The sequence below is a fragment of the Macrobrachium rosenbergii genome, chromosome 32, assembly GCF_040412425.1.
Source record: "Macrobrachium rosenbergii isolate ZJJX-2024 chromosome 32, ASM4041242v1, whole genome shotgun sequence".
Classification (NCBI taxonomy): domain Eukaryota; kingdom Metazoa; phylum Arthropoda; class Malacostraca; order Decapoda; family Palaemonidae; genus Macrobrachium; species Macrobrachium rosenbergii.
Genome location: NC_089772.1, coordinates 7,552,189 through 7,577,884, shown reverse-complemented (window position 1 = coordinate 7,577,884; position 25,696 = coordinate 7,552,189). Strand labels below are relative to the sequence as shown.

General features: G+C 41.0%; 2 protein-coding genes across 7 annotated transcripts in view; one reads left to right on the top strand and one right to left on the bottom strand.

The window, feature by feature from the left end:
• LOC136855629 (serine/threonine-protein kinase TNNI3K-like) overlaps positions 1 to 9,778 on the bottom strand; it is a 48,707-nt gene extending 38,929 nt beyond the window's left edge. Inside the window, exons 1-2 of the mRNA XM_067132784.1 lie at positions 9,716 to 9,778; positions 3,160 to 3,326 (exon numbers count right to left, since the gene is read on the bottom strand). Of these exons, the coding sequence (XP_066988885.1) occupies positions 3,160 to 3,311 (152 nt within the window). The 5' untranslated portion in view covers positions 3,312 to 3,326; positions 9,716 to 9,778. The remainder of the gene's footprint in view (positions 1 to 3,159; positions 3,327 to 9,715) is intronic.
• Positions 9,779 to 12,424: 2,646 nt separating this feature from the next.
• The window catches only part of LOC136855628 (hexosaminidase D-like), a 54,708-nt gene continuing 41,436 nt past the window's right edge, over positions 12,425 to 25,696 (top strand). For 2 of the 6 annotated variants that reach the window (XM_067132782.1, XM_067132781.1), the window contains exons 1-4: positions 13,549 to 13,719; positions 18,486 to 18,524; positions 23,595 to 23,649; positions 23,778 to 23,975. In XM_067132782.1, coding sequence (XP_066988883.1) covers positions 18,499 to 18,524; positions 23,595 to 23,649; positions 23,778 to 23,975 — 279 coding nt within the window. In that variant the 5' untranslated portion in view covers positions 13,549 to 13,719; positions 18,486 to 18,498. Of the gene's footprint in view, positions 13,026 to 13,548; positions 13,720 to 18,485; positions 18,525 to 23,594; positions 23,650 to 23,777; positions 23,976 to 25,696 lie in introns of those variants that run through there. The other 4 variants (XM_067132778.1, XM_067132780.1, XM_067132783.1 and 1 more) reach the window with 4 other exon arrangements.

Here is a 25,696-nt window from a genome sequence, read left to right as displayed (position 1 = left end):
TACGTACCATAACGACACGGCAAGAAAGAGACAGAATAACAAAATGTAACAGAATAGAACTTGTTGCATTATTTCAAATAGGCAAAATATCTCAAAATAAAAAATATACAGTCAAGCCCCATATTCACAAGGGATAGGGACCACAAACACTCGCAAATACAGTAGCTGAAATCCGCAAATACTTGACATCTCCCTCTAAAAATGCTTATGCCTATTTAAATAATTAAAAAACCAGATCCCTCTCTAAAAATGTTTATAACTGCTTATTTTTAATAGTTCAGACACCAAATGTATACCTTAAACTATAATCCTACACAGAATATACCTTAAACTATCATCTAAAACACTTTAATATAATTTCTAAGTCATCTTGCAACATTACCCTTAAAAATAAATGGTTTACAGCTAAGTGTGAAAACTATTCAAATTACCCCCATTTTCAAGTACATCCATTTTCTCTCATGCACTATTGAAGCAGTCCCATTTTCTTTGTAAAGTACACAGGGAAACACTGGGAAGCTAAGTACTGTACAGCATACAGTACCTTAATACTTAATATGCAACGAAAAAAGAATACTGTACATTTTATTGATAGTTTGCTGTGTTCATATTAATATTAAGGTTTGAAAATTAGTAAATAATTTTTTATATAAAATGTATTTAGCCACAAAAATAACATGAAAATACAGTAATTAGTGAATATTTCTTGACGAAAAAATCCGTGAATTACCAAATTTTTTTGCAAATAATTCGGTGATAAGTCTCTTAGAAAAATCCACAAATGGGTGACACTGCAAATCCTGAATGCGAATAGGTCGGGGTCAATTGCATTCAAAAACGAAAAGAAAAATAGAGAATTAAGTCGAACAGCATGCTGGAGCAGAGACATGTCTGTCTCAGATGCGGCCAAAAAGTAAAGTGAATCCATACGAACTGGATGGAGGGGATTCCTCCCCTTCCGTCACTAGCCAACTACCAATATCCACCTTGTTTTAAATTAAATGGTCTGCTCCAGCTTGCGCTGAAATTAAATGCCCTATGTAAAGACCGAGGGTTTGTATATGTGCAGGAACAAATATGGCTTACAGCTATGTGTGAAAACTAATCAAGCTACCCCTAAAAGAGAGAGAGAGAGAGAGAGAGAGAGAGAGAGAGAGAGAGAGAGAGAGAGAGAGAGAGAGAAAGAGAGAGAGAGAGAGAGAGAGAGAGAAACAAAAATACATAGGCACATTAAAAATATTTTACACTGTACACTAGTGACAGCACGTACGCCAAGGTAAATAAAGGCTAGGTGTCAACTCACAGTGTCTATTTGCAAGTCAAATAGGCTATTACAGCTGTATCTAAGATACAGGTAACGGTAATATCACTGATATTTTACTTACTGAATTGTTTTATACTATATTATTATCAAGTTATTACATCATCATCATAATATGTATAAGAAAACCGATCATCTGCCATTTACAATGACTAATGTTTACATTCTAGGAATCAGCTGATTGAGCCTACTAGTGAAAGAATTAGGAGAATGAGGTTTTTAGTTGCTAAAAGAAATGAATGTATTATGTACTAGGATTCTTTTCATTTTTGTAAATAAATGTAAAACGGGTATACTAAGGTAAACTTATATACTTAATAATAAAGTAAAATCCCTAAAACCTCAAAACAGCTGTTTCCTGATTTGTTTATTTATGTCATACTCATTGTTGTTAATGTCAGTTCTTTGGTTGGTAAGTTGTGGTTATTTATAAGAGATGGTTATGAACTGTTTTATAACCCAGAAGTTTGGTAATCTTGTTTAAAAGCCTAGCCTATTACAGTCTACTGAAAATGATATTCGTTTGGTAAGTAAAGACTATCATGAAAACTGTGTAAAACATCATGAGGTTACATCTTTAGTACATATGTGGTATTTCTCAATGATGAATGTCCAAAGCAAATTCATTTTAAGAACACTTTTAAAAAGTAGCTGACATTTTCTGTTTTATTGGAATTAATGATTTTTCCTTTCACCTCATCATGTCACGGAAGCTTTACTTGTCCGCCTGTGTGTGTGTGTTTACATCTACGTGGCATTTTATCAATGTTGACTTGACCGTCTCTACAGTGTCTGTGTTTGTGTGTGTGCTTCTTCGCGTGGTATCACACTTGCCATTTCTCTTTTGTGCTCTGCTTGATATACTGTACAGTATTTCATTACAAGTTTAGTTGGCTCTTAGTATGATTATCACACATACATTAGTACACAAGAGAATGTTCTCTCTCTCTCTCTCTCTCCAGCCAAGGAAACTGCTCCCCAGCAAGAACACCCCTGAATCACCAGCAAACCCTTCTCTACGTCATCCCAAAGGATTGTGGTGAGAGAGACTGAAGTGATTACCTGTCAGTACAGTCATCAGACCATAAAAAAGCAGGAAGCACACTCCAAACTCACTGCTGCCCATAAACCTGATCTGTAGACTGGGAAAACGAGGAGCGAACAAACCATGCAAAGGATCATTGCGCTCCTTTCTCTTAGAGACAGAAAGAGAACTCAGAGATAAGACAAATCAAACGCACAAGGCTACATGGTCTGTTCTGTCACTGAATACAAAGGAAGGCTGTGACAGCAGGTTTACCCTAAACAAGATAAACTTTGCTGTCACGGAACTTCCAAATGGTCAAATCTACTGTACCTGAAAGGTATACAGTATACTGTATTATTAGGCACTGTATTGGGGAACGATACAACTGCTGAGCAACTACCAAACGCAGTCATGTGTCCAATGAAACAAGGTAAAAATGAACCAAATTCCTTGCAAGAGGGCTTATTTGACCGATGGGTATGAATAATCACAATACAAACACAGTCAAAAACCATAAAAGGAAAAGGAATACTCGAGTTTCATCATTACAATTTCAAACGGCAAAAGTCAGGCAGAGAATCCTGACACGTCTATCCTCGACCGCGGCTGTAATCAAAGTGGAGTGCAGACCAACATGTGGGTAGGGTTTACCCTTGCCTTTAAGTAGTTTACTACCCTGTCAGAAGTCTGGGTGGCCATTCCAACTCATGTTTGCAAGCTAAATCCCCCACATATTGAACAAAGGTTTGTATTTGTGCAGAAACAAATAATGAATCAAATATTTTCTCATCAACAAACTTTGAAGACTTACCAACATATTTTTTGTAGCTCTGTAAGTTCCTCAACATTACCAAGTTGTAAATCTTCCTGTAGTTTTTCTTCTAGAATAGCATAGTTTTCAAGAATTTTCTTCATTAACTCTTGTGAACAAGTAGATTTTGGACGTGATTTAAAATTTCCCATCTCTTGATTGCAAACCTTTGAAATATTCTCTCAGATTAGTCATTTGAAAGTACAATATTAGTAAAAACAACAACAACAATAATGACTCAGTAGTAAGATACAGTATATATATGTAATAATAATAATAATAATAATAATAATAATAATAATAATAATAATAATAATAATAATACTGTAATTATAATAATCATAATACTATAATACTGTAAGAGCTTTTTTTTTAGAAAGCAGTGCTGTTGAAAATGTGTAGAACTGTATTTACTTTATAAAGTCTCCAATAGGTTTCTTATTACTGTACAAGTACCATCCTACTTACAACTGAGCTTGTTCCAACCAAGCGGTTGTAAATCAAAATGGATGTATCCTTAGACAGTGGCCAACATACTTGGTAAGGCATAACATCAAACCTTTGCTATATATAGTACCTACATAGTGCTGTAATGTAATGTATAATCATTATTTCAATCTTTTTACCATAATGTACTTTTACTGATAAATTTTAATCATTTATGCAATATGTATATTATGTACAGGTAGGCATCAAGTTACAAGACAGTTAGGTTCCTGCTTGCATGTCGGAAGTCGATTTTAACGTAAGTCGGTTTGCAATTCAGTCTACAAAACAGTTAAGACTGTATGATGCTGCCTGAGTGATAAGAGAGCTCTCCCAAGATTGGAGCTTTACCGAGTAACTCAGTGATAAACTGTTATATGGCGCGTACTTTTATGCATCAGCCCGCCCAGCCCCACTGCCAGAAGTATGGTTGTAAGTGCGAGTGGTTGTATGTCGAGCAGGTTGTAAGTCAGATGGTACTAGTAGCTGCCTCTCACCTAGGCCTATACATATACTAAGTTCATTTTGAATTACCATAATCAAATGTTGTAGTAAGATGCAACTCAGCATTGTCGCTTCAAAGTTGCATCCTAGCAAATGCAGGACTCATAAAAAACAAAAATCCCAATCTCAAATGTTTCCCAGCTCCTCTGGAAAATTACTCCACAATCTACCTGCACAAGAAAAGCAGCTAATAAGAAAGATATAGAAGACTGTATCAGACATGTGTACTGAAACCTGTTATAAATTTCAGTAAAAGTAATAATACCAGGAATATTTGTCTAAAGCCTTTTCACTCTTTCTCATACTTGCTTTTTCTGCTACTACAATCCCCAGTAAACTCTCCTATACTAATCATGCTTCCATAGATGAAGAGGTAAACAATTGTTGGTAGATGTGCTCTTAATAAAAATAATATAATACATCCAAGTTGAAAAGTTCTACAATAACAAATTTTAAAGTAATTTGTATTTTTCCTAACATACAAACCTGGAGGTCTTTACATAAGGAGTAGCTTGCAGACACGAGCTGGAACAACTGTTTAACTTTTAGACATGGTCATTAACTACCAACAGTAGGGGGAAAGCCCTACAAACCTGAGGTCCTTTACATTAGGATTACTTTCAGCAGAGCTGGAAACGACTGTTGAACTTTTGAACAAGGTGGTTAGGCAGTTAACTGCCATCTGGGAGGTGGGGGTACCACCTGCCTGGATGGAAACATTCTGATTTGCCTTTCGGCCCAGGTTTCAGATTGAGGGGTGGCATGAGGTGGGCATGAAATGTAATGTAAAGGACCTCAGGTTTGTATGGTTAGGAAAAATACAATTTACTTTAAAAAATTGTGACTTGTTCTGACACAACATACAAACAGTCGTCCTTTACATTATGAAGACTCACTGGTTGGAGGGAGGAATCTGAGTGAGTCTCTATGAACTGACTGGAGTTCACCACACGTGTTCCCTTCCTGATCGATAGAGCAAGGAAGGGAAAACTGCCTCTGACAAAATGATCGGGTTGTAAGAAACATGAGGTCAATTGTCAGACTTCTGGGTCCCTTTGCATGAAAGAGGAAGCGTCAGTTCATGCAAAGTAGGCTAGGAAGAACTTGAGTCAGTGACATTAAGGCAATCACAAGCATTGGGTTTGTCTTATTGTCATGGTCTCCTTCCCTCCCCCTCCTTGCAAGGGGAAGGAGTGGGGTTGCTTCTATAATCCTGAATGGAAATAGAACAGAAGCTCTAGTTGAGTGCTTACCTGCATCGACCACCAGATCCAGCATGTAACGGCACATCTGCTCCCTGCCCGTGGGAAGAGAGCTGAGATGAGGAGAAGGAAGAGAGAGTGAAATGGAGGATGCATAATTATGGGTGGATTGTTAAGGTTTAATTATTTTTAAATCTTTGTAAGGCTTACTTTCCCCTTAGAAAGGGATTCTACTTTCACTTGACATTAGCAAAGGTGTTGGCTTTCCAGTGAGTTATGAACATGGTGAAGGAACTATGCCCATAGACATGTGTATTGTAGATTTTTTTGTTAATTGTTGATTGTGCTGTTATGCTGATAATTGATTGAAGTCCCAGATGTTGTAAAGAGCAAGATTTTTGTATTAACTGCTGATTGTGCTATGTTATGTTGATAACTGATTGACTGAAGACGGAGGGAGAATTCTCTTGCCTGGGGATGTACGGAGCAAGAAAAGATAATGTCTCTTCCTCAGGTTCATTAAAAAGATGTATTATTCTAATGATCTCCACAATAGGCCTCTGCAACTCTGTAGCAGAGAACCACTCACCAGAGCCCCTGGCGATCTCTTAACTATTCAGCCATGCCAATCAGGACCAGGAACGTAGGAATGGGAATGAAAACGTTCCTGGTCCAAAGTCCCAAACCTGTCAGGCTCCTGTCTCCCAGAAAAAAATTCTGAGAAGGAGGGAACAAGTGAGAGATAGCAAGCAACCTCTCCTCGCCTGCCAAAGACCAAAGTCCTGACAGGTAAGCGAGGCCGTGGGTGGTTGTCAAGATGTGATGGTGATGTCCACCCAGGTCCTGGAGAGTGGTCCTGCTCACCTGAACATGAGCACAGGTTGTCCCGTGAGCGTGCTTCAATCTACTAGAATCCAAGGCTTCTACAAGGGAAGAAGACTGAACAGGGGACACCCACTCTCACCTTGCCCAAGCAACTGAGCTGGTTGCTGAGCCTATGTTCCAGGACCCCTGGTCTGCTCTCTTGAAGAGCAGGAGGGGGGTGAGGGAGCACCTGCATGCTCTCTGCTCACCTTTCTTCACTAGCTTGCACTGGAAGCTAGGACTGGGTCTGTAGACCAGGAACCCTTGCCAACCCCAGTAGATGGGCTACCAGGGTCGATACCGGCACAGGCCGGTTCTGGCAAGGGGCCAGTACCAGTGCAGGGCCAGTATTGGTGCAGGGCCCGTACTGGTGCGGGCTGGTACTGGTGGCCCAGGTAAGCAGACCACGGGGGCTGGTAATGGTACACTAGGGGTCTGAAGAACCCTGGGTAGCCATTGCACCCTTTAGGTCAGCAACAGGAGCAGTAGTACCACTGTACCACTAGTGAGACCCAGGGATGGTACCAACAGCCTGGGTAGGTGGCCTACTGGAGCTGGTACCAGTGCACCAAGGGTCCGAAGAACCCCAGGTAGTAGTATTTGCACCCATGTGGTCAGTAACGGGAGCAGCTGTACCACTAGTGAGTGACAAGGGATGGTACTGAAGTCCTTGGTAGGGGGCCTACTGGGGCCAGTACACCAGGGGTCTGAAGAACCCCAGGTAGTGGTTGCACCTGTGCACTCAGAACAGGAACAGTGGTACCACTAGCGAGAGACCATGGTGGGTACTGAAGGCCAGGGTGGGACACCTACTGGGACTGGTACTGGTACAACGGGGGTTCGAAGAACCATGGGTAGCGATTGCACCTGCGCACTCGGCAACAGGAGCCGAGGTACCACGGTACCGCTATCAGAGACCAGGCCTGGTACTGGTAGACCGTGTAGGGGGTGTACCAGGGCCAGTACCGCAGGTCCAGGTAGGGGGTCTACCAGGCCCAATACTACTGTTCCAGGTAGGCAGGCTACCAGGGTCAATACTGGAGAACCCCAGTTAGCAGTTGCATCCATGCACAAGGCAACCTTCCTATTTTCTTGCTTGCTAGCTTTGGAAGAAGAAGGGAGAGGAGGCACCAGCACTCAACGACAAATAAGAAAATGAAGAAAACAAAGATAACGATGATGACTTCCTTCTCCTCCTCTCCTTGGATTCACCGAGCGCACCTTCAGCAACAGCTTGTAGAGGAGAACATCACTCAAAGATAATGTATACGGCAGTACCTGGGAACTCAATCTCGATACTGGATGAGGGGTTGCCAAGGGAGTAGGAGCAGTCCTATGGCTAGCAAACACCGTGGCTGGTAAGTCGTCCCAGGCACGGTCAGAGCAGATACTGGCAAGTCCCTCAAGCCTAAGAGTGATCGTAAGTTCAAAAGACACCGGCTCTCCCGAGAGGCCTAGAGAGGCACATAACTCTCTAAGGCCCTCAGCCTCCATAACACCTGAAAAAAGAAGTCAGGTTAGATTGTTTTATTTACACTCATGCCATGGTGTGACATACAATAATAAAGATCAACCTAAAGAGGAGAGAAACCAAAATATGGTCTGTCCTACACTGGGCAGTGCCTAACCCAGCGTTTTCCACTTCAAAAAGTGCTAAAGTGATTGAGAAGTTTGTATATATATATAACAAACCACAATCACATAAAAATATATCAACATAAAACAAAACAAAAGAAAGCAAATGGTAGTTGAGCAGAGAAGCACAGAGCTGTCCTCACATGACAGCAGCCGAAAGCAAAGTTTAGTGCAGACAGACGAGTGGGAGGGGCTTCCCCCCTACCATCAGTGTTAAACAGTTGTTTCAGCCAGCATCTGCAAGATAAATCCATATGCCAAAAGTTTGTATTTGTGTAGGAACAAAACCAGCTTCCATTCTTAGTCACGGTTTCTTTGATGCAGACATGTTCCTTGTATTATTTAGGCTGATTTTAAATTTTTCTAGTGTATTTTGGACACTTCTGTCATTCATTATGCTAACAAATTAGTAGTTTAAAGACCCTACAATGGGAAAGCAGGATTTGTGGGTGGGGGAGAGTATGGTTTATTGAATGGTCTTAAAGTGACATCAACCATTTGATAAGTATGGATCTGCTGATCTTGGTTATGTTAGTAGAGTGGTCCATGGGGGTACAAAGCACCCCAGGTAATGATTGGCATCCTGGGTTAAGTGTGGTTGGATTAAGTCAAAACCCTATTAATTCAATTTATAGTGTCATAGATTAAGGTTAGGTGGGGGTTCTGGGGGAGGAAGGTGGAAGTCCACAGGCCAGATAAGGACCCAGCACCATAGGTTAGGTTAGGTTAAATATATTCTTATTTATTTGACTTTTTTTTTACCCAAACCAAAAAGCCTGCTTTCCCACTGTGGTCTCCCATAATTAGAGGATATAAGGGGGAAGGGCAGTAGCCTATCTCTAAAACTACATAATTTGCTACTGATATGGGTAATTCTAAGTATTAGCTCCGTGCCTGTTTTTACCTTGGAAACTGGTTTTTTCTACACTTTTAGGGCTTCTGATACTGGCCCTAAGCATTTGTTTGTTGTCGGCCAAATGGAATGGCCCTTCGCTGTGTTTAGTACTGGCCTGGGGAGGGCAGAACCCACATGTTAACAAGTTATTGCACTTGCCAGACGGGATATGAACCGTTCCAAACAGACGTATATACCAGTGCCCTGTCTTGTGATGATCGCGTATGGAAACCCCTTGTTGGATGGACTTCAGGGGTTAATTACAGGTTAAAAATTGAAGGTAAATCCATAATTAGGAACCAAAAAACTGTAGAAAGTGTCAAGTTAGAAGGAAATCGCCTCCGAGGAGCTACTACTTAGATCTACCCTGATATGAACGTCAAAAATGTTCAAAGTCCACAATAAAATGGGAAAATCATGCAGTATTAAGCTCTGGAATGTGGTTATGGTTTAAAGTCAAAGTGTACTGAATTTTGATGTCAAGGTGAGTTCTGATGTCCAAGTCAAACAAAATTCTTGATCAAAGGCCTGTAATATTCTTTATTCAACCTAGCCTACAAACGATTAAGCTTATTAAACTCGGAGGAGAAAGTTATTGAATACGAACAAACCAACAAAAGCACCAAATGAGGCCTGAAAGGTGAGCCTTCAAAACAAACAAACAAGGATGACGATAATGGTGGAGTAGTTGAACATACACAATTAACACAGCCTATAATATAAAGCAACGTTATTACAGTACAGTAGGGAAGCATAGCTGAGGCTGTCATTAGCGACTGGCCTTGTTCTAAGAATAAGCAGGTCTGGGCAGGAGCCCAGTTGACACAAGTCACAATAAACAAAGTTTTTCCCTGACTCGCAATTCAAATTACTAATCTATTTAACAAAGCAAATGCATTACACTGTGATCTGTCAAAATTTCTAAACGTCACAGAACGAATAAACTTCCATGCTGTATTTATAAATATACCTATAAGCTGAAATGGGCTTCAAAAAAGCGCCGCCGGCATCGACAATTGGCTTTTTAGTATTCAGATGTGAAAGTATTTCCTTTGTAACGGCACATTCACTTACTCGTCAACGACGTTGACCATCATTTTGATTTGCGTCTTTCTCTTTCCTGACATTGCCATAACTTGATGCAGATGGGAAACTGAAGAGGGTCGGCCTGGCAAAGGAAATATAGTTACACTGCTTGCTAACAAATATATAAGCTGCCCTCCCCAGTGATAATGGAACCCCCATGATAGAAGTGCTGGAGAACGCTGACGAGTTGCTGGAGACCTCTAACGCCTCCCAACACCATCCCGGATACGAAAACTTAAGTCAGTGCAGTGCAGAAGTGCCCATTCACTCACGACAAAAAAGGCACCAACACAGACCAGTGCTCTGCATATACCATCATAAATTTCGGAAGGCAGCCAAGAATTGTGCCTTCAAATGCAACTGGAGAAATAACAAGCAAGGAAACTGCCACAAAAATGAGTGGCTACTACAACCCTGATAGATCCCTGCTCCACCAAATTCTATATCTCCAATTATGCGAGTGGCAGGAAGTTCCTGGTGGAGATGGGTACCTTCAAGTTCATCCTACCAACACTGAAGGAGGATTGGTGCTTCCCAAGCCCTAGGAGAGCTGTTAATCAGCTCAGTGGTCTGGTAAAACTAAGGTATACTTAACTTTTTTCCCACATGACACCAAGCTATGGCCAGTAACGGCCGACAGGAACCCCTTACAATTATATAGACCCTAATGGCTCACCTCCAACTCGCGGAGAAAAAATATACATAGGACTTCATTGTCGCCGAAGTCTAGACATCCCGGCTGGTGCCAGTTTCCTCAGACACTATGATGTAATTGCCAAAATCAGCCTCCTGTACCTGGCTTCTTCCCAGATGGCCCCACTGACATTGGACCCCCAAGTAACTACCCATATCTGCAGTAGATCCCAGTAACTTACACCCCTTGTGCAGAAGTTCCCTGATGCCTTCCAGCCTGAACTCAAAAACTGAAACAGACATCCAACACCCATGCAAAGCATAGCATACAACATCACATCAAAACAACTGGTGCCTTCTCCAGAAAAAATTATTGCCACAAAGAAGCCCTTCAAGGAGTCGTTGGTCATTCCTGCTGCACATGGTAAAGAAACCAGACGGATCCTGGCACCCCTGTGGATATTGCATGTGCCTGGACTTCCAAACAGAGCCCAACCAGTACCCACTCGCAAAAATGGTAAACATATATCTCACCCTCCACGTGGCAAAATATTCTCCAAGTTCTACCATGTGAAGGATGATTTTCAAATCCTGTACTCCAAGAAGACGAGCCAAACACAGCAGTCAACACACTGCTCAGCACATAAACCTTCAACTACCCAACACTTAGCTTAGCCTATGAAACTCAGGGGCCACCTTCCACCTTTGGGGACATAGGTATTATTTTACTTATGGACATTAATTGCTTTCAACATAAAATATAGGGTTTTCTGTTGTATTATGATGTGATTTGAATGATTTTGAGGTTTATTTCCATCGCAAATGAATACTTATCCTTTCCCGGCAAATGATATACTGTATACAAAAATAAAATTACGACTTGTCAGAATACTGCCCCCACTCTCCATAGCTAATACGGCAAAACTGTGTTTACTGATTACAGTTTTGCCGTATTAGCTATGGAGAGGGGGGTGCAGTATTCTGACAAGTCGTAATTTTATTAATTTTGTATATATCATTTGCCGGGGAAGGATAAGTATTCATTTGCGATGGAAATAAACCTCAAAATCATTCAAATCACATCATAATACAACAGAAAAACCTATATTTTATGTTGAAAGCAATTAATGTCCATAAGTAAAATGATACCGGGACATACCCTTCTGTATCTACTACGCCAGTGGCATCGTCATCTCTAAGAATAAGGATAAGCGTCAAAACCACATCGGGTCTGTACAGTCTTTCCTACTTTATAATGACTCAGTGATATGCATTGACAATCAAGTAATCAGGGCCCTCTGTGTGTTCCTGAATTCATCAAGTCTTGTTGAAAGGCGTTCAACCTTTGCCCCCTCAAGGTATCAGCCATCAAGAAATACCAACCAAAACAATGATAAAAATGCTACTAGAAATTGATGGTAAATTATTACCATCAAATTTTACCAACATCACCAAGACCATGGTCACACTATATGACACCCTCAGTGGAAATGTCAAAACTCTCAGCTAAAGCCCCGTGTAGGAAATTTCCCGCACAACAATCTTTTTTGTAATATTTTTGTGTATTAAACCTTTTTATATGGTCTATTTCTTACTGTATAGTTATTAGTATCGTCTGTTGTCATAAGAAAATTACTGGTTGGATTTTTTTTTTATTGTGAATTGCCTTCTGTCAGGTAGGCGACAAATGAAAACTATATTGTTTGGATGAGTTATTTGTGTGAAACCAAATGTTTCTGCATGTTTTTGAGTTTTGTTGAAATATGTACGTCTCTATTGCATGATAATAAGGGTAAAGGAAACACACCTGTTTCAGAATGGTACTCTAACATTATTTTGTTTAAAATCGCCATGATACCAATTAAATAATTTCTCTATTAACTAGTGAAGAAGCCAAAAAGGAGAGTTGGAGAGGAGTTCAGTAGTGTGTTTATGAAAAAGATACTTGCCTCTGTATCACAGAGTTGAATGATGTCCGACAATTGTCACTCTGCCGCTTTCCGGCGTTAAAACTTACGTGTGGACGACAGCTCATGGGCGGAGTCAGTCCATTCACTCTTCCGACCGAATGACAGGTGATTGCATGTGTGGACGAGTAAGCAACGATTTTGTGACAGTTCTCCCCTGGATTTCATCTGGGAACCATCTAAGTATCTCTGATCCGAATATGGATGCCATATACTGAGTAGCGTTGCCGAATGTCTTCGATTTGACGGCCCGACTGACATTTCTACTCTCTTCGTGTGGACTCTCATCCGTCAAACGGTCGCAGGTGAACGACAGGTAAACCTGAACGTGAATACCCGGCCAAAGAGTGGTTAGAGTAATTAGAGATAGTTTGATAAGTGGAACGACCAAGATGGTGTGAAAAAGTTATTGGAAAGGAAGGGCCTTAATATCCAGGAAGTGCGAGAACGAAGGTGTGCAGGAAAGGTGTATATGTGTGTTTGGAGAGAGGGGAAGGGCTTCGACACAGCTCATAAGCCGTCTATTTGGCAAGATGTATGAAGCGGCTAATGTAGAAGTTTTGCTGCACAGGGAGTTCATCCGCGATGCCGCAGGTATAGTGCATATGTGCCATGAACATCGCGTTGTTTTTTCTCTGGCTCTCCTGCTAGCGTAAGCAGTTTAGTTATATATATGTGTGTGTGTGTACATAAAATTTGTGTGTAATTCTTAGCAATGTAATCGGTACCGTACATCTGAGCATTGGTGCCTCTGTTAGTGATTAGGAATTGTGCAAATTTTATGTATGTGGGCATCAGTATGTTACACAAATTGAAGCCTTCTTAACATATGTACATCTGTTTGCAGACAAACAACAAACATTCAGTGCGTACTTCTTACATTACAAAGGACATTAAAGTCTACCATTGGTAACGTTTGTTATGCTGCACTTTCTGATGCTTCGTTTATCTGTTTAAAAATAAAATTACCTTTTATATATATAACAGATTTATATATTACAGCTTTTTGGTAATTTTTGTACGAAATCAATCAGTTATTCCGTAAATTAAGAGACTAAAATGTAAAATTAATTATTCTTGTCGAAATGACTGATCCCAAACAATATGCAAGTGCATTACACTCAAAAGGGAATCGAAGTAGGGAGCGAAGAAGTTATTGTTTCTCACGGGAAAATAATCTACGAAAGCGGTGAAAATCACTAACAAGCCTGTGATTTTCACCGTGGTTTAAGATTTTTGCCACAGCAAGAGGCGTAAATATATAAAGTAGTCGTTTTTGTTGAAATAGGTGAGTAGTAAACAATAATCAAATGGTTTTGCTTTGTTTGAAGGCGTAGGCCAGGTCTAACTATTAACTGTGACACGGTCTCTGAGCCCAGCGTAGGTTAAAGTTCTTCTATTCCCCAGTTTGGTTAATACATCTTTGACTTAAACTTTTGTGTCCTTTGTGTGACGGGAGTGGTGAAATACTGAAAACTGAGGGGCCATATTGCCCCAAATATCTGAAGGTGGTGAAGGCAGGCTGCGCCATTTAGGCCCGCAGTTTGACAGGCGGGATAGACCAGTCTATTTTAGGCTGATTTTGTCAAAGCTCTTTGTTTTTCAGATGGTAAGTTTTTACTTTAAAGCCACTGCCACTCCCATGAGCCCTGTATTTAATACCAACCCTGTGGGAATGTTAAAATATTAGCTAATTTAATACTATGGTAAATATCTCGGTAACAGGAAGATTTTAGTATGATTTTTGGTAATTCTAAGTATTAGCTCCACACCTTGTTTTTACCTTGGAAACTGGTTTTTTTCTACACTTTTAGGGCTTCTGGTACTGGCAGGGCATTTGTTTGTTGTCGGCCAAATGGAATGTCCCTTTGCCGTGTTTAGTACTGGACCGGTGGGGGTGGTACCCATACGTTAACAAGTCATTGCACTTGCCGGACGGGATATGAGCCGTTCCAAACAGACGAACCCGTGCTCTATCTTGTGAAGATCGCGTATGGAAACCCCTTGTTGGATGGACTTCAGGGGTTAATTACAGGTCAATTACATTCATGCGACAAAAATTGAAGGTAAATCCATAATTAGGAACCAAAAAACTTTAGAAAAAGTCAAGTTAGAAGGAAATCGCTGCCACGGAGCTACTACTTAGATCTACTGTAAATTTTTACTTTAAAGCCACAGCCACTCCCATGAGCCTTGTATTTAATACCAGCCTTGTGGGAATGTTAGAATATTAGCTAATGTAATACTATGGTAAATATCTCGGTAGCAGGAAGATTTTAGTATGATTAGTGTTGGATTTTAGTATGATTGTTGGGTAAATGTAGAGGAGATGGCCATACAAAGACACTGTTTATTAATATAATTTTTTGGCTAAATATAGGAAAGGGTGTATAGCCTGTAATGCAGTGAAGGTGAGATAAACTGAGAAATTTGCCAAGATAATGAGAAATTTGCCACCTTTTATTTGTTTTTACATTCACCTGTGAGGGGCTGGTACTGAACATGTTGGAAGCTCCTCGGGACGCCTTGTTTACCACCAGGCCCTTGAGGATGAAAGGAAAAGTATAGACAAAAGATGGTATATTTAATATCTCACTAAATTTCTCAAATTATTTTATCTTTATTGCATTTTGTGTGGGTGTCTCCTTTATATTTATCAGATTTTTGTATTAATGATGTTAACGAGAATTTAAAGCACAGCATATCAGATTAGGAAGCTTGCCAGCTAAATTGTCAAAGAAATTGGAAAAGCACTAGTCCCGCTAAATTTCATAATTACAGGTGATGGTAGATCTAAGTACGTAGTAGCTCCGCGGTGGCGATTTCCTTCTAACTTGACTTTTTCTAAAGTTTTTTGGTTGCTAATTATGGATTTACCTTCAATTTTTGTTGCACGAATGTAATTGACCTGTAATTAACCCCTGAAGTCCATCCAACAAAGGGTTTCCATATGCGATCTTCCCAAGACAGAGCATGGGTACGCCTGTTTGGAACGGTTCATATCCCATCTGGCAAGTGCAATAACTTGTTAACCTATGGGTACCGCCTGGCGCCCCTGCCCTCGGGCCAGTACTAAACACGGCGAAGGGACATTCCATCCCCTGATGCCAGTACTAAACACAGTGAAATGCATTTAACTCCCTCCTGTTGGTGAATGGCTCCATCTTGTTTTTCCCCTCCAGAGGGTTCCTCCTCAACGTAAACATGTCTGCTCCATTTCTGTGTTTCCCCCACCCAAAACCCTGAATTCCCACAGTCCCCCTTTACTGTTGAGTAGAATTAGCAGGCAAATAACAGTTGGCCAACAACAAACAAACTCACTGCCAGTATCAGAAGCCCTAAAAGTGTAGAAAAAACCAGTTTCCAAGATAAAAACAGGCACGGAGCTAGTACTTAGAATTACCCAGGTGATAATGGCACCTGTACATTTGATAGAGGAAAATCTGCATTCTAATTAGTAGGCCTAGATGGTTTCCACCAAATGAAACAGTCTCTGTCATCATTTGAGGCACATTGGGAACAAAATGGTTTGTCTAGAAACCACTGGTTCCTGAGGACTTTTTTTTTATCATCATCCTCAAGTTACAATGCTGTAGAAAAATCAACATTCAAATTTGTTATGAATATCTGATTTGCTTATATGGAAGTATGAACCAGAACCCTTTACAGTATACAGAATTATCCTCAGCATTAACCGGAATGCTTGTTGAATTTGGTAACAAGGTTATTTAATGGTGGTTAAGCAAGAGTAGATATTGTTTTACATCCTCCTTCCTCTTTGCTGATTTTTGAATGCTTAAGCATTCATGTATTTTCTTTGTTTTTGCATTATTGAATGCCCTTTATCTGTTTTTTTTCTGTATTCTTGAGATGGAGATAAAACATGAACCTCTTCTTCCTCTTCATGGAGCTTGTTTTCCTCCTCCCCCTTGTACTCAACATCTTTCCACTCTAGTAGGAGGAAGAAATACGGGAAGTCTATGGCTTCTCAAAGGGAGGAGTGGGCTCAGAGCCACCTGTGGGTGATCATCTAGCCATTGGCAGGGCAGTTACAGGCCACTCTCTGCACCAGCCCACTTGGACAAGAGGAAGGCTCCTGATTCTCCCACTTGTTGCCCTTCAGGTTTACCTGTGGCTGAGTTAACACATCCTTCTCACTCTGTGTGCTTAGTGTTGGGAACAAACACACACGGCTGCTCACAGCTATCTCTTCTCCAGTAACATACTCGGAGGAGCATGCATAACCTGTGGACTCAGCACATGCAAGGTCTACAGGTCATGCCCACTGGTAACAGGGTAAGCTCTCCCCTTAAGCTCCCTTGGAAGCTCACTGGGGTGAGCATGAACTGCCTTCTTACTTGATGCATGCATTGTTTTCAGATTGTGTGCGCTGGGCACTCTATAGAGACAGGTCTCCTCCTTGCATGTCCACCTCTTGTGCATATGATTTGCAGTGCACATGTTTGTTCCCCTGCACCTTCCACGGACTCAGCTACTGCCAAGTATAGGGAAGGCGTTATGTCCAAATGGTGTTTGGTTGGTGACTTGGTTGGTTCCCATGGTATCTCTCATGGGAGGATTTCTGACCAGACATCATGAGATAAGGAAGAAGCCACAGAGCAGAAGCAAGGTATGTCTTCCTCCTTCAGGGGTGAGGGGCCAACTCATGCCCTTGAGGATCTTACTGTCATTGCTCTGCAGGCAGACCAAGATGCAGGCCCTTTGTCCCACTGTCATCAAACTGAGCGTGGTTTTCCTTACAAGGGACCCCCAGTGATTTTCAGAGGTCCTAGTGGCTTGATAAATTAGTCCTCTGCTGGTGTCAGTACAAGCAGATGGATTCTAATCATTAGGTAAGTAGCGTCTTATTTTTTTCTTTTGGGGATTTAATTTTTGGGTTCTCATATATCTACCCACCTCAGTTTTCAATGTGGGAATCAGCTCTCATAATAGACAGGTAAGTCATTTCAAAAATAGAAATTGTTAGCATACATTTTTTTAAAATCAGTATTTACCTCTCTATACAATATTATGATGAATTGCCCCCTCAACCACCCCACTCACTTTGGCTAAAACAAAACTTGAGAACGTTGGATCCATGAATTGCAGTTTACCCTGAAATTAAGGGTTCAGTAGATGGCATAAATAGACAAATGCTGGTTTAGGACTGTTTACAGTGAACCCCTGCCTATTTGGTGTTCTGGATTCACGGCTTCACCTGTTTGCGGATTTTTCTGTGGAATGTTTATAAATGTTATTTGCAGATAATTCGCCTATTTGCAGTATTTTTCATGGAGAAATATTCATTAATTACTATATTTTTCCATTTTCATGACTAAATGCACTTTTCGTGATAAAACTATTAAAATACTCAGGTTTAAGCATTTTTAGGGGGGTTTTTTAGTGTTTGAACTATCAGAATAAGCAGTCACAAGCGCTTTTAGAGGGGTATTAAGTATTCATGGATTTTAGCTATTCACAGGGGTTTGTGGTATGCATCCCCCGCGAATACTGGGGCCCCGGTTATCGGTGGGCTTGGTTATCGGTGATCCAGGTTTATGGGGCTTGTCTAGCGACGAAAATTGGCAATTTTCGGCGCTGAGAATTGCTAACTTCCGCTTATCAGTGCCGATAATTGGGTATTGGCGCCAATACATACCTAACAGGCAACAGGGCAATTTTGGTGCTTTTCGGTGCCGAAAATCACCGATTTTCAGTTATCATCACGTCGTCAGAACGGAACCCCCGCTGATAACCGGGGACTTATTTTACTAGCTATCATAATTGAGAAGTAGTTATCTAAAAAATAATAAAAAAAAGTATGTTTTTTGTTAAACAAAACTTTGTTAATGAACACATCATTAATCTAGTAAGGTGTTTAGAAATTTAGTTTTTTTCAAATAATGCTTTGTACTGTATATTAAAGAATTTAGTATTCTTATAATTGTGATGACGCAGTGCAGTTATGTAATTTTTTTCCGTTTATGTACACATGCATTCTACTTTGTAATCCGGGAACAGATTTCACTTTAATCTCTTTCTTTTTCTTTTCAGTTTCCAGTTGATAATGTTTGATTCAGCCAATGTCCACAGGTGAGTAAGGGTCTGTCCTGAAACTAGTTGAAATTTTGTGAGCAGGCAGTTAATTTGAAAGAGGCAATGTATATGTAAGTTTCAGTGTTACTTACAGATGATGGAAGGTTGTTTTGTTTTTAAGAGTCCGTTGTTTGAGATGAAACTTACCTGCTGTCGAGCCCCAACCTAATGCTGTATTCAGATGCGTCAGATCTGGGTTGGGGGCTCTACTCAACAGTATGGAAGTTTCTGGAACATGGAACATTTACATCAGTGTAAAGGAGCGCTTCAGTTCTTTGCAGCAGAAACCTTAACAGGACAGTTGCGGTCCATTCGGACAGCATGACCGCTCTGGCCTACATCAGGAACCAAGGGTGGGGGGGGGGAACATTCCTTTTCGCTTTACAAAGCAGTCAAGGACTTCCTTTTATGGGCACAAGACAACAGGACCAGCATTGTGACCGCTTCATTCAGGGCAAGCTGAACGTCCGTGTGGACGAATTAAGTCACGGCAAACAGGTTCTACCAACAGAGAGGACGCTGAATCTACAGGTGTGCACTGACCTGTGGAGACTGTGGGGAAAGCCGTCGGTAGACCTGTTTGCAATGTCAAGAAACCATTGTCTCCCTCTTTATTGTTCCACAATTCGGGATCCTCAGGCATGGGCCACAGATGCCATGCTGCAGGATTGGTCAGATCTAGACGTATACGCCTTTCCTCGTTCAGCATGGCGAGGGAAGTGTTGAAGTTCATTGCCCACAACAACACTTCAATGACCCTAGTAGCTCCCTTTTGGCTGCACAAAGAATGGTTCCTGGATCTTCTAGGCCTTTTAGTTGACTTTCCAAGACTATTACCTTAGAGGAAAAATCTTCTCAAACAGCCTCATTGTCATCGATTTCATGAAGGGCTTATCCACTCTCGCTCTGACAGGCTTCAGACTGTCAGGGAGCTTGTCAGAGCGAAAGGTTTTTCAAGAAAGGCTGCAGAAGCAATTGCGAAATGCAGGCGACAATCTTCTGCTGCAGTCTACCAGGCCAAGTGGGCAGTCTTTCAAGGATGGTGCCGAGAGCATAATATCTCCTCTTCTCAAACGTCTGTAGCCACAATTGCAGACTTTTTACTGGTCTTGAGGTCTTCGAAAGGGTTGGCTACACCTACCATCAAGGCAAGGGTTACAGGGTGACGTTAAATTCCGTTTTTAAGCATATGGGAGTAGACCTTGGATATAGTACTTAAATGGCTTTCGGGCCTTCCTTTTGAACCCTTGGAATCCCCCTCACTTAGAGACTTGATGAGGAAGACCCTATTTTTGATGGCCTTAGCTACAGCTAAGAGAGTGAGCGAATTACGTGCCCTTGATAAGGAGGTAGGTTTTTCTCAAGGGAATGCATGTGCTCTCTGACCTTAGGATTCTTGGCAAAGAATGAAGACCCTTCTGACCCCTGGCCATGTTCATTTACGGTCAAGAGCTTGTCTGATATCCTGGGCCCAGCAGATCAGGAGAGAGTCCTCTGCCCAGTGAAAGCACTACAGGTATAATTGGAGAGAACTTAGAGGATTAGAGGTTCCTCTTAGAATCTCCGGTTTTCAGTTAAGGACCCTGGTTGCCCATTACCCAAGAATACCTTAACCTTTTTAAGGACCGTGATTTCCAAATCACACTCGAGAGTCCAGGAAGATTTCCTGCCTTTGTATAAAGTCAAGGCTCATGAAATAAGAGCAGTTGCTGCTTCGCTGGCCATCAAACATATTCTGTCATTCTCCACAATCTTGCAATCCATGTATTGGAGATGCAAGTCAGTTTTCGCTATGTTTTACCTTCGCGATATTGAAACGGTGTATGAGAAATGCAGTACATTAGGCCCATTCTTCCCAGCTGGCATGGTATTGGGGGATGAAGGATAAGTTAAATTTATTTTGTCATATTTTGTTGTACTGCACCCAGGGCAAGTGCACGACACACACACACACACACACACACATATATATATATGTTACTAAAAGGACCTCATTCAAACTGGGTGGTATCTAATGGAGTATTTATTCAGAAAAAGTTATGAGCTTTCATGGACAAACAGTCCACATTATCAAGTATCCTTACAGTGACCAGACGCATAGTCCAACTGTATTTATATCGGTGTGGTGGGTACTTTTAATCCTATAATTGCCTGGCTCCCCGTGTGTGACCCCCACCCCCTTGTGACCTTGGCCTTTCTCTGCCCCCTTCTTCCAGGTGTCCATTTTCGGTGCGTTCTCTTGCGTTTTTCCTTCGTTTCCTTGCTACTGTGGAGTGTACGATTTTTCTAGATATGCTGTCTTCAAACCCGTTTCCGGTGTTCCCTGCCATTGTGTTGTTGGTGTATGTTATGAAGGCGTTCTCTACAACCAGTTTGGCCGTTATGTTAGTTTCTGTGCAGAAAACTCATTTTTTCCCAGTCTGTTTTAAGGTCATTTTCCCAACAGTGTTTGGCAATTGCCGATGTCTGATTATAATGCCTTTTACTCTGCAGGTGTTTTTTGCTTCGCTCTTTACATGACGCCATAGTACCGATCTTCACAGTCTAGACACGCTGCCATATTTACCCCCCCTCTAACGACTTTTTGTTTGTAACTATTTTATTCCTAATGGTGTTTTTGTAGCTGCCTATCAATTTGAAACTATCTAGCTTCCTGTATATGTATACAGTATACCATAGTGTAAGCTAAGCTAATTCTTGTTTGTTATTCAATTTCTCTTTGCATTGAATTGTCATAAGTCACTTTGCATGAACCTCCAGAATTAGCTGATATTAATAATTCATATACCGTGTATGTATAGATTGTACTTTATAGTGTAGGCTAGGCTACCACATATGTATACATGGTACTGAATACGCTAGTATAGGCTAGGCTATGTTCGAGATACATTTTGGTATTTCCTACGTTTTCCCAACAAACGATGGTTCTTTTTTTGGAACCTAACCCCATCGTAAGTAGGATAGTACCTGTATAAGCATTTTTAGTTTGATTTTGTCTGTTTGAACTATCAAAATAGGCAATTCTAGAAGGGTTCTAAGTATTTGTGGGTTTTAGCTATTCGAATACCGCGGGTTTACTGTACATGTCCCAGCCCACGAGAGTATACTGCATATGCTATCATTCCCCTTATAACATATAGAGGCCATGGGGGTGTAGCTTTATACTTCCTTGATGACACCCTATTAGTATTCAATCTACACTGAAGTGATAGGTGTGCAAATCCATTTGCAAAGAAAATCCCTCATTAAACAGCTACCATGTCCCTTTGTTACTCTGGGAGATGTGAATAGTAGGAACCCTCTTTCGGGGTGATTGTCACCAATCAAAGAGGAAATTGCCTTTGTCCATTATAGAAAGTGAAAATGGGGGAATCCTCAACACAGGGAAGTTTACAGATCTTCACATTCAAACAGGCACATTATCAGCAATTGATTTATCTATGTGCAGTGATGATATCCTTGTTGATTTTAATTTGAAAGTTGTGAATGTTAGATTTACCAACAACCATTTTCCAATAGTGGTAGATGTAGCTTCAAATCCTCCATCTTCATAGCTGCCTAAATGGAACATTGGTAAAGCTGATTGGGCAACATTCCAGGAACACAGCTCAATAGATGACTCAGCTGATGACTTTCCATGCGCAGGTGATGCTCCTAACTTCTTGAATACAATTATATATTCGGCTGGTCTTCAGTCAGTATGTAGGACTTTGGGCGTATTTATCTGCCGACCAGTTCCGTGGAAACTCATAGAGCTATGAGATCAGCTTTCACTAGATATCGCAGATGGAAATGTGAGTATTACAATATGGAATTCCCAAAAGCAAGAGCTCATATCCGCATGGAAAAAAAAAAGCATGAAAGTAATCTTGGACAATTTTCATATCTTCACTAAACTCAAAAACATCCCTGACTTTAATTTGGAAGAGAGGTAGGAAAATAGCTGGCAAATTTACTCCTTGTCAACCTCCAGCTATCAAGATAAATGGTAGTGAAGTAGCTGAACCCTGGTTATTGGCAAATGATTTTGCTACTTATTTTGCTAATGTTGCAAAGAAAAATGATGGCAGACCCTAATCAGATTAAGAAGGGTAAAAGAACAGGTTGAAATTGACTTTAATGCAACAAGGAATGAACAATATAATGCACCTTTTACTACGAGGGAATTTGAATGAGCCTTAAGTAAATGTAGTGAATCAGTTCCTGGACTGGATGATGTAACATAGTGATTAAAGATAACCCAAAAATACTGGATATTTCACATTAAGCCACATTAACAGAATTTTAAAGAGCATGTATTCCCTAAGCTATGGGAGATGTTAAAATTACAGTCACCACCCTACTTGCAAACATTCACGTTATGAACATTCAGAGATACGAACATAGGGTCACACGAACGGACAGCGTCACAAGTTAAATTGTGTTGAACTCTTCTTTGCCACCTGTAAGTTCAAATTTTGCTCTGCAGACCTACGATACTAATAAGAATTTTTGCAAAGAACAGAAGAACACGAAGAAGAAAAAGAACCTGTTCCTTAAGCCCCTTCCCTGATTATCCTGAGTATTTTCGTGATTGACTACCATGTATACTTCTTACAGTCACGAGAATACTTGGTCTTACTTGTAGAATATTCTCACTTAGTATTTAACTCGTTCTTTGATGAATTCCCATTATCTATATTTCCTCTCCCCATAGGAAATATTTAGTATGTATTTGGGACAAAAATACATGCATTAAGCACTTAGTCATGTACCTTTTGTTGCAATTGCAGTTGCCAAGACAGAAGTGTGGTCTTTACTGCATTATTGATACTGCTTACCCAGCTTGTGCAGGTATATAGGAGGCCAGTTTAACATCTTGTAAGGACATTCAGGGAAATGAGAGGAAATAAGGGAAGAAATTTGAATTGGGTAAAATGAAGAAAATACTGTTCAGTACTATACTGTAAATGCACTTGCCAATTGTAGGTTCAAATTTTTGTGTTTTTCATTTATACAGTATTTTCTTTATAATTCAAAGATAAAATATCATCATGTATTTGTACTATACCTTACTTGTTTTTTCAGACTGGTTCACATTGACCTGAAAGGAGCACCACCAAAAATATCCTATTTTGAGAAGGTAAGTTATGCATCGTTGTCGTGTACATGGACCATTGTTGTAAATTTATGCGCAAAAGATTATTTTTTTATCTTCATCTTGATATATGGTGTACCAGAGGTTATGTGCTTGTTTGCTTTTCTTTTCAGTTGATTCCTCTTTTAGTAAGTCAGGGAGCCACTGGCTTGTTACTGGAGTATGAGGACACCTTTCCCTTTCACGGCAAGGTTTCTCATTTACGAACGAAAAATGCATACACCCCAGCGGATATTATGAAACTGCACAGCTTAGCTAATGATTACAACATTATCATCATCCCACTTATCCAGACCTTTGGGCACTTTGAGGTAAGCCATTTTGCTGGATTAGTATAATTTTCCAATAAAATTTACTTTGCATCTGTTAGCAACCATTATTGAAAATATTTGTCTCTTTCTTCAGTACTAAAAAATCTGCCTGTTGAACTGGAAACTAATTATAAATATGGAAATACAGAAAAGTGTAGTTCTAGATTTTTATGTGAAAATGATGAAAGACAGGCTAGAATGATTTGACCCAGAAGCACTGTATTTGCTTAGTGTCCATGGAAATGTGATTTTTTGTACATGCCTTGGGAAAGTTGAAAGTGTATTTGTTTCTACACAGATACAAACCTTCTATCTTTACATAGCATTTAGCTTGCAAATGTGAGCTGGAACGGCTGTTTAACTTTCAAAAAAGGTTGTTAGCTACTGACAGTTGCGGGGAAGTCTTGCCCACTTGTCAGTCTGCACTCCGCTTTGCTTTCAGCCGCCGCCGCATGAAGACTTGTTCGTGTGGTCTTGGCCCGACTGCCGTTTACTTTCTCTCTTTTTTTTTTCTGTTAATAAAATGTGCATGATTATGATTGTTTGCTGATTGTTAATGATGCAAACCTCTAATTTACAACAGCTAGGGGAGAGGAAACCTTTAATAATTAGGTGTGTTGCCCAGGGAAGGACAAGCCTTGCAATCAGTTCCTCTCCTCCCTTGAAATAGACTCTCACTCGTGTATCATGGCGCAAACATGATTGCAATCAATCGAGTCCTTGTAACGAGTGTCGAGTCTGGCCTTTGGAATATTGGGTGAAGTTTGCTTGGAAAGGAGAGAAGAGAGTTTCTCTGGTGTCATTGGAGTGTAATACTCTGCCAGTGACACCAAAGATTCTCTCTGGTACCTTCTTGCCCCTGGCCAAACTTCCACCTGCTGTTGCCACTCCTAAGAGAGCAGTTTCCCCTTCGCCGTCTCCTTCTGCTTTGTCAATAGAGAGTCACTGGAGGGGGGAGGATGACCGGCTTGACTACTCTCTGGTGGTCTCCTTCCCCTTGGAGGGGGAGTTGACCTCGGAAGGGCTCTCCTCCTCGGTGTGAAAGAGGATTGAGAGTCATTGGAGGGGGGAGGATGACCGGCTTGACTACTCTCTGGTGGTCTCCTTCCCCTTAGAGGGGGAGTTGACCTCGGAAGGGCTCTCCTCCTCGGTGTGAAAGAGGATTGCCTCTCCTAACCGGACTTTTGTTCCAAGAGTACTGTGGAGCCTCATGGGTTTTAGGAGTTATGGCCCTCCCTAGGCCTCCACTGAGAGCCAAGTGTTTCTGGGTTGACCTATCACTGGAAGGCTTCCAAAGTCCTTCCTGTAACTGCATCCACCGGAACCGTGACAACTTCCACGGTTATGGTATCCACTGGCTTAAGGGCCACCACTACGGCACTGATAACACCACACTTACCTCCGATAATGTGCTCCCAGGTGTTGCCTTCCACTTCATCTTTGCTTGGTGACGTCCTCCTCCACACCCTGCTGTCGAAGGCCAGCCATGGCTGGAAGAATAAGTTGAAGAGGAGGAATAGGCAGTCTTCGTCATCATTTTTGTCTTCAACTTTGTCAAGTACTGTCACCTCTTCCCCTTCTACATCCAAAGCTAGCAAGCAGAGGAAGAAGGTTGCCTCACCCATCTGCAAGAAGTCCTGTGGGTCTTTTGGCAGCCAGCCTTACCTTATGGAGAAGGCTGCCAGGTCTCTCACTACTGGTACTCCCAGTACTGCAGCTCC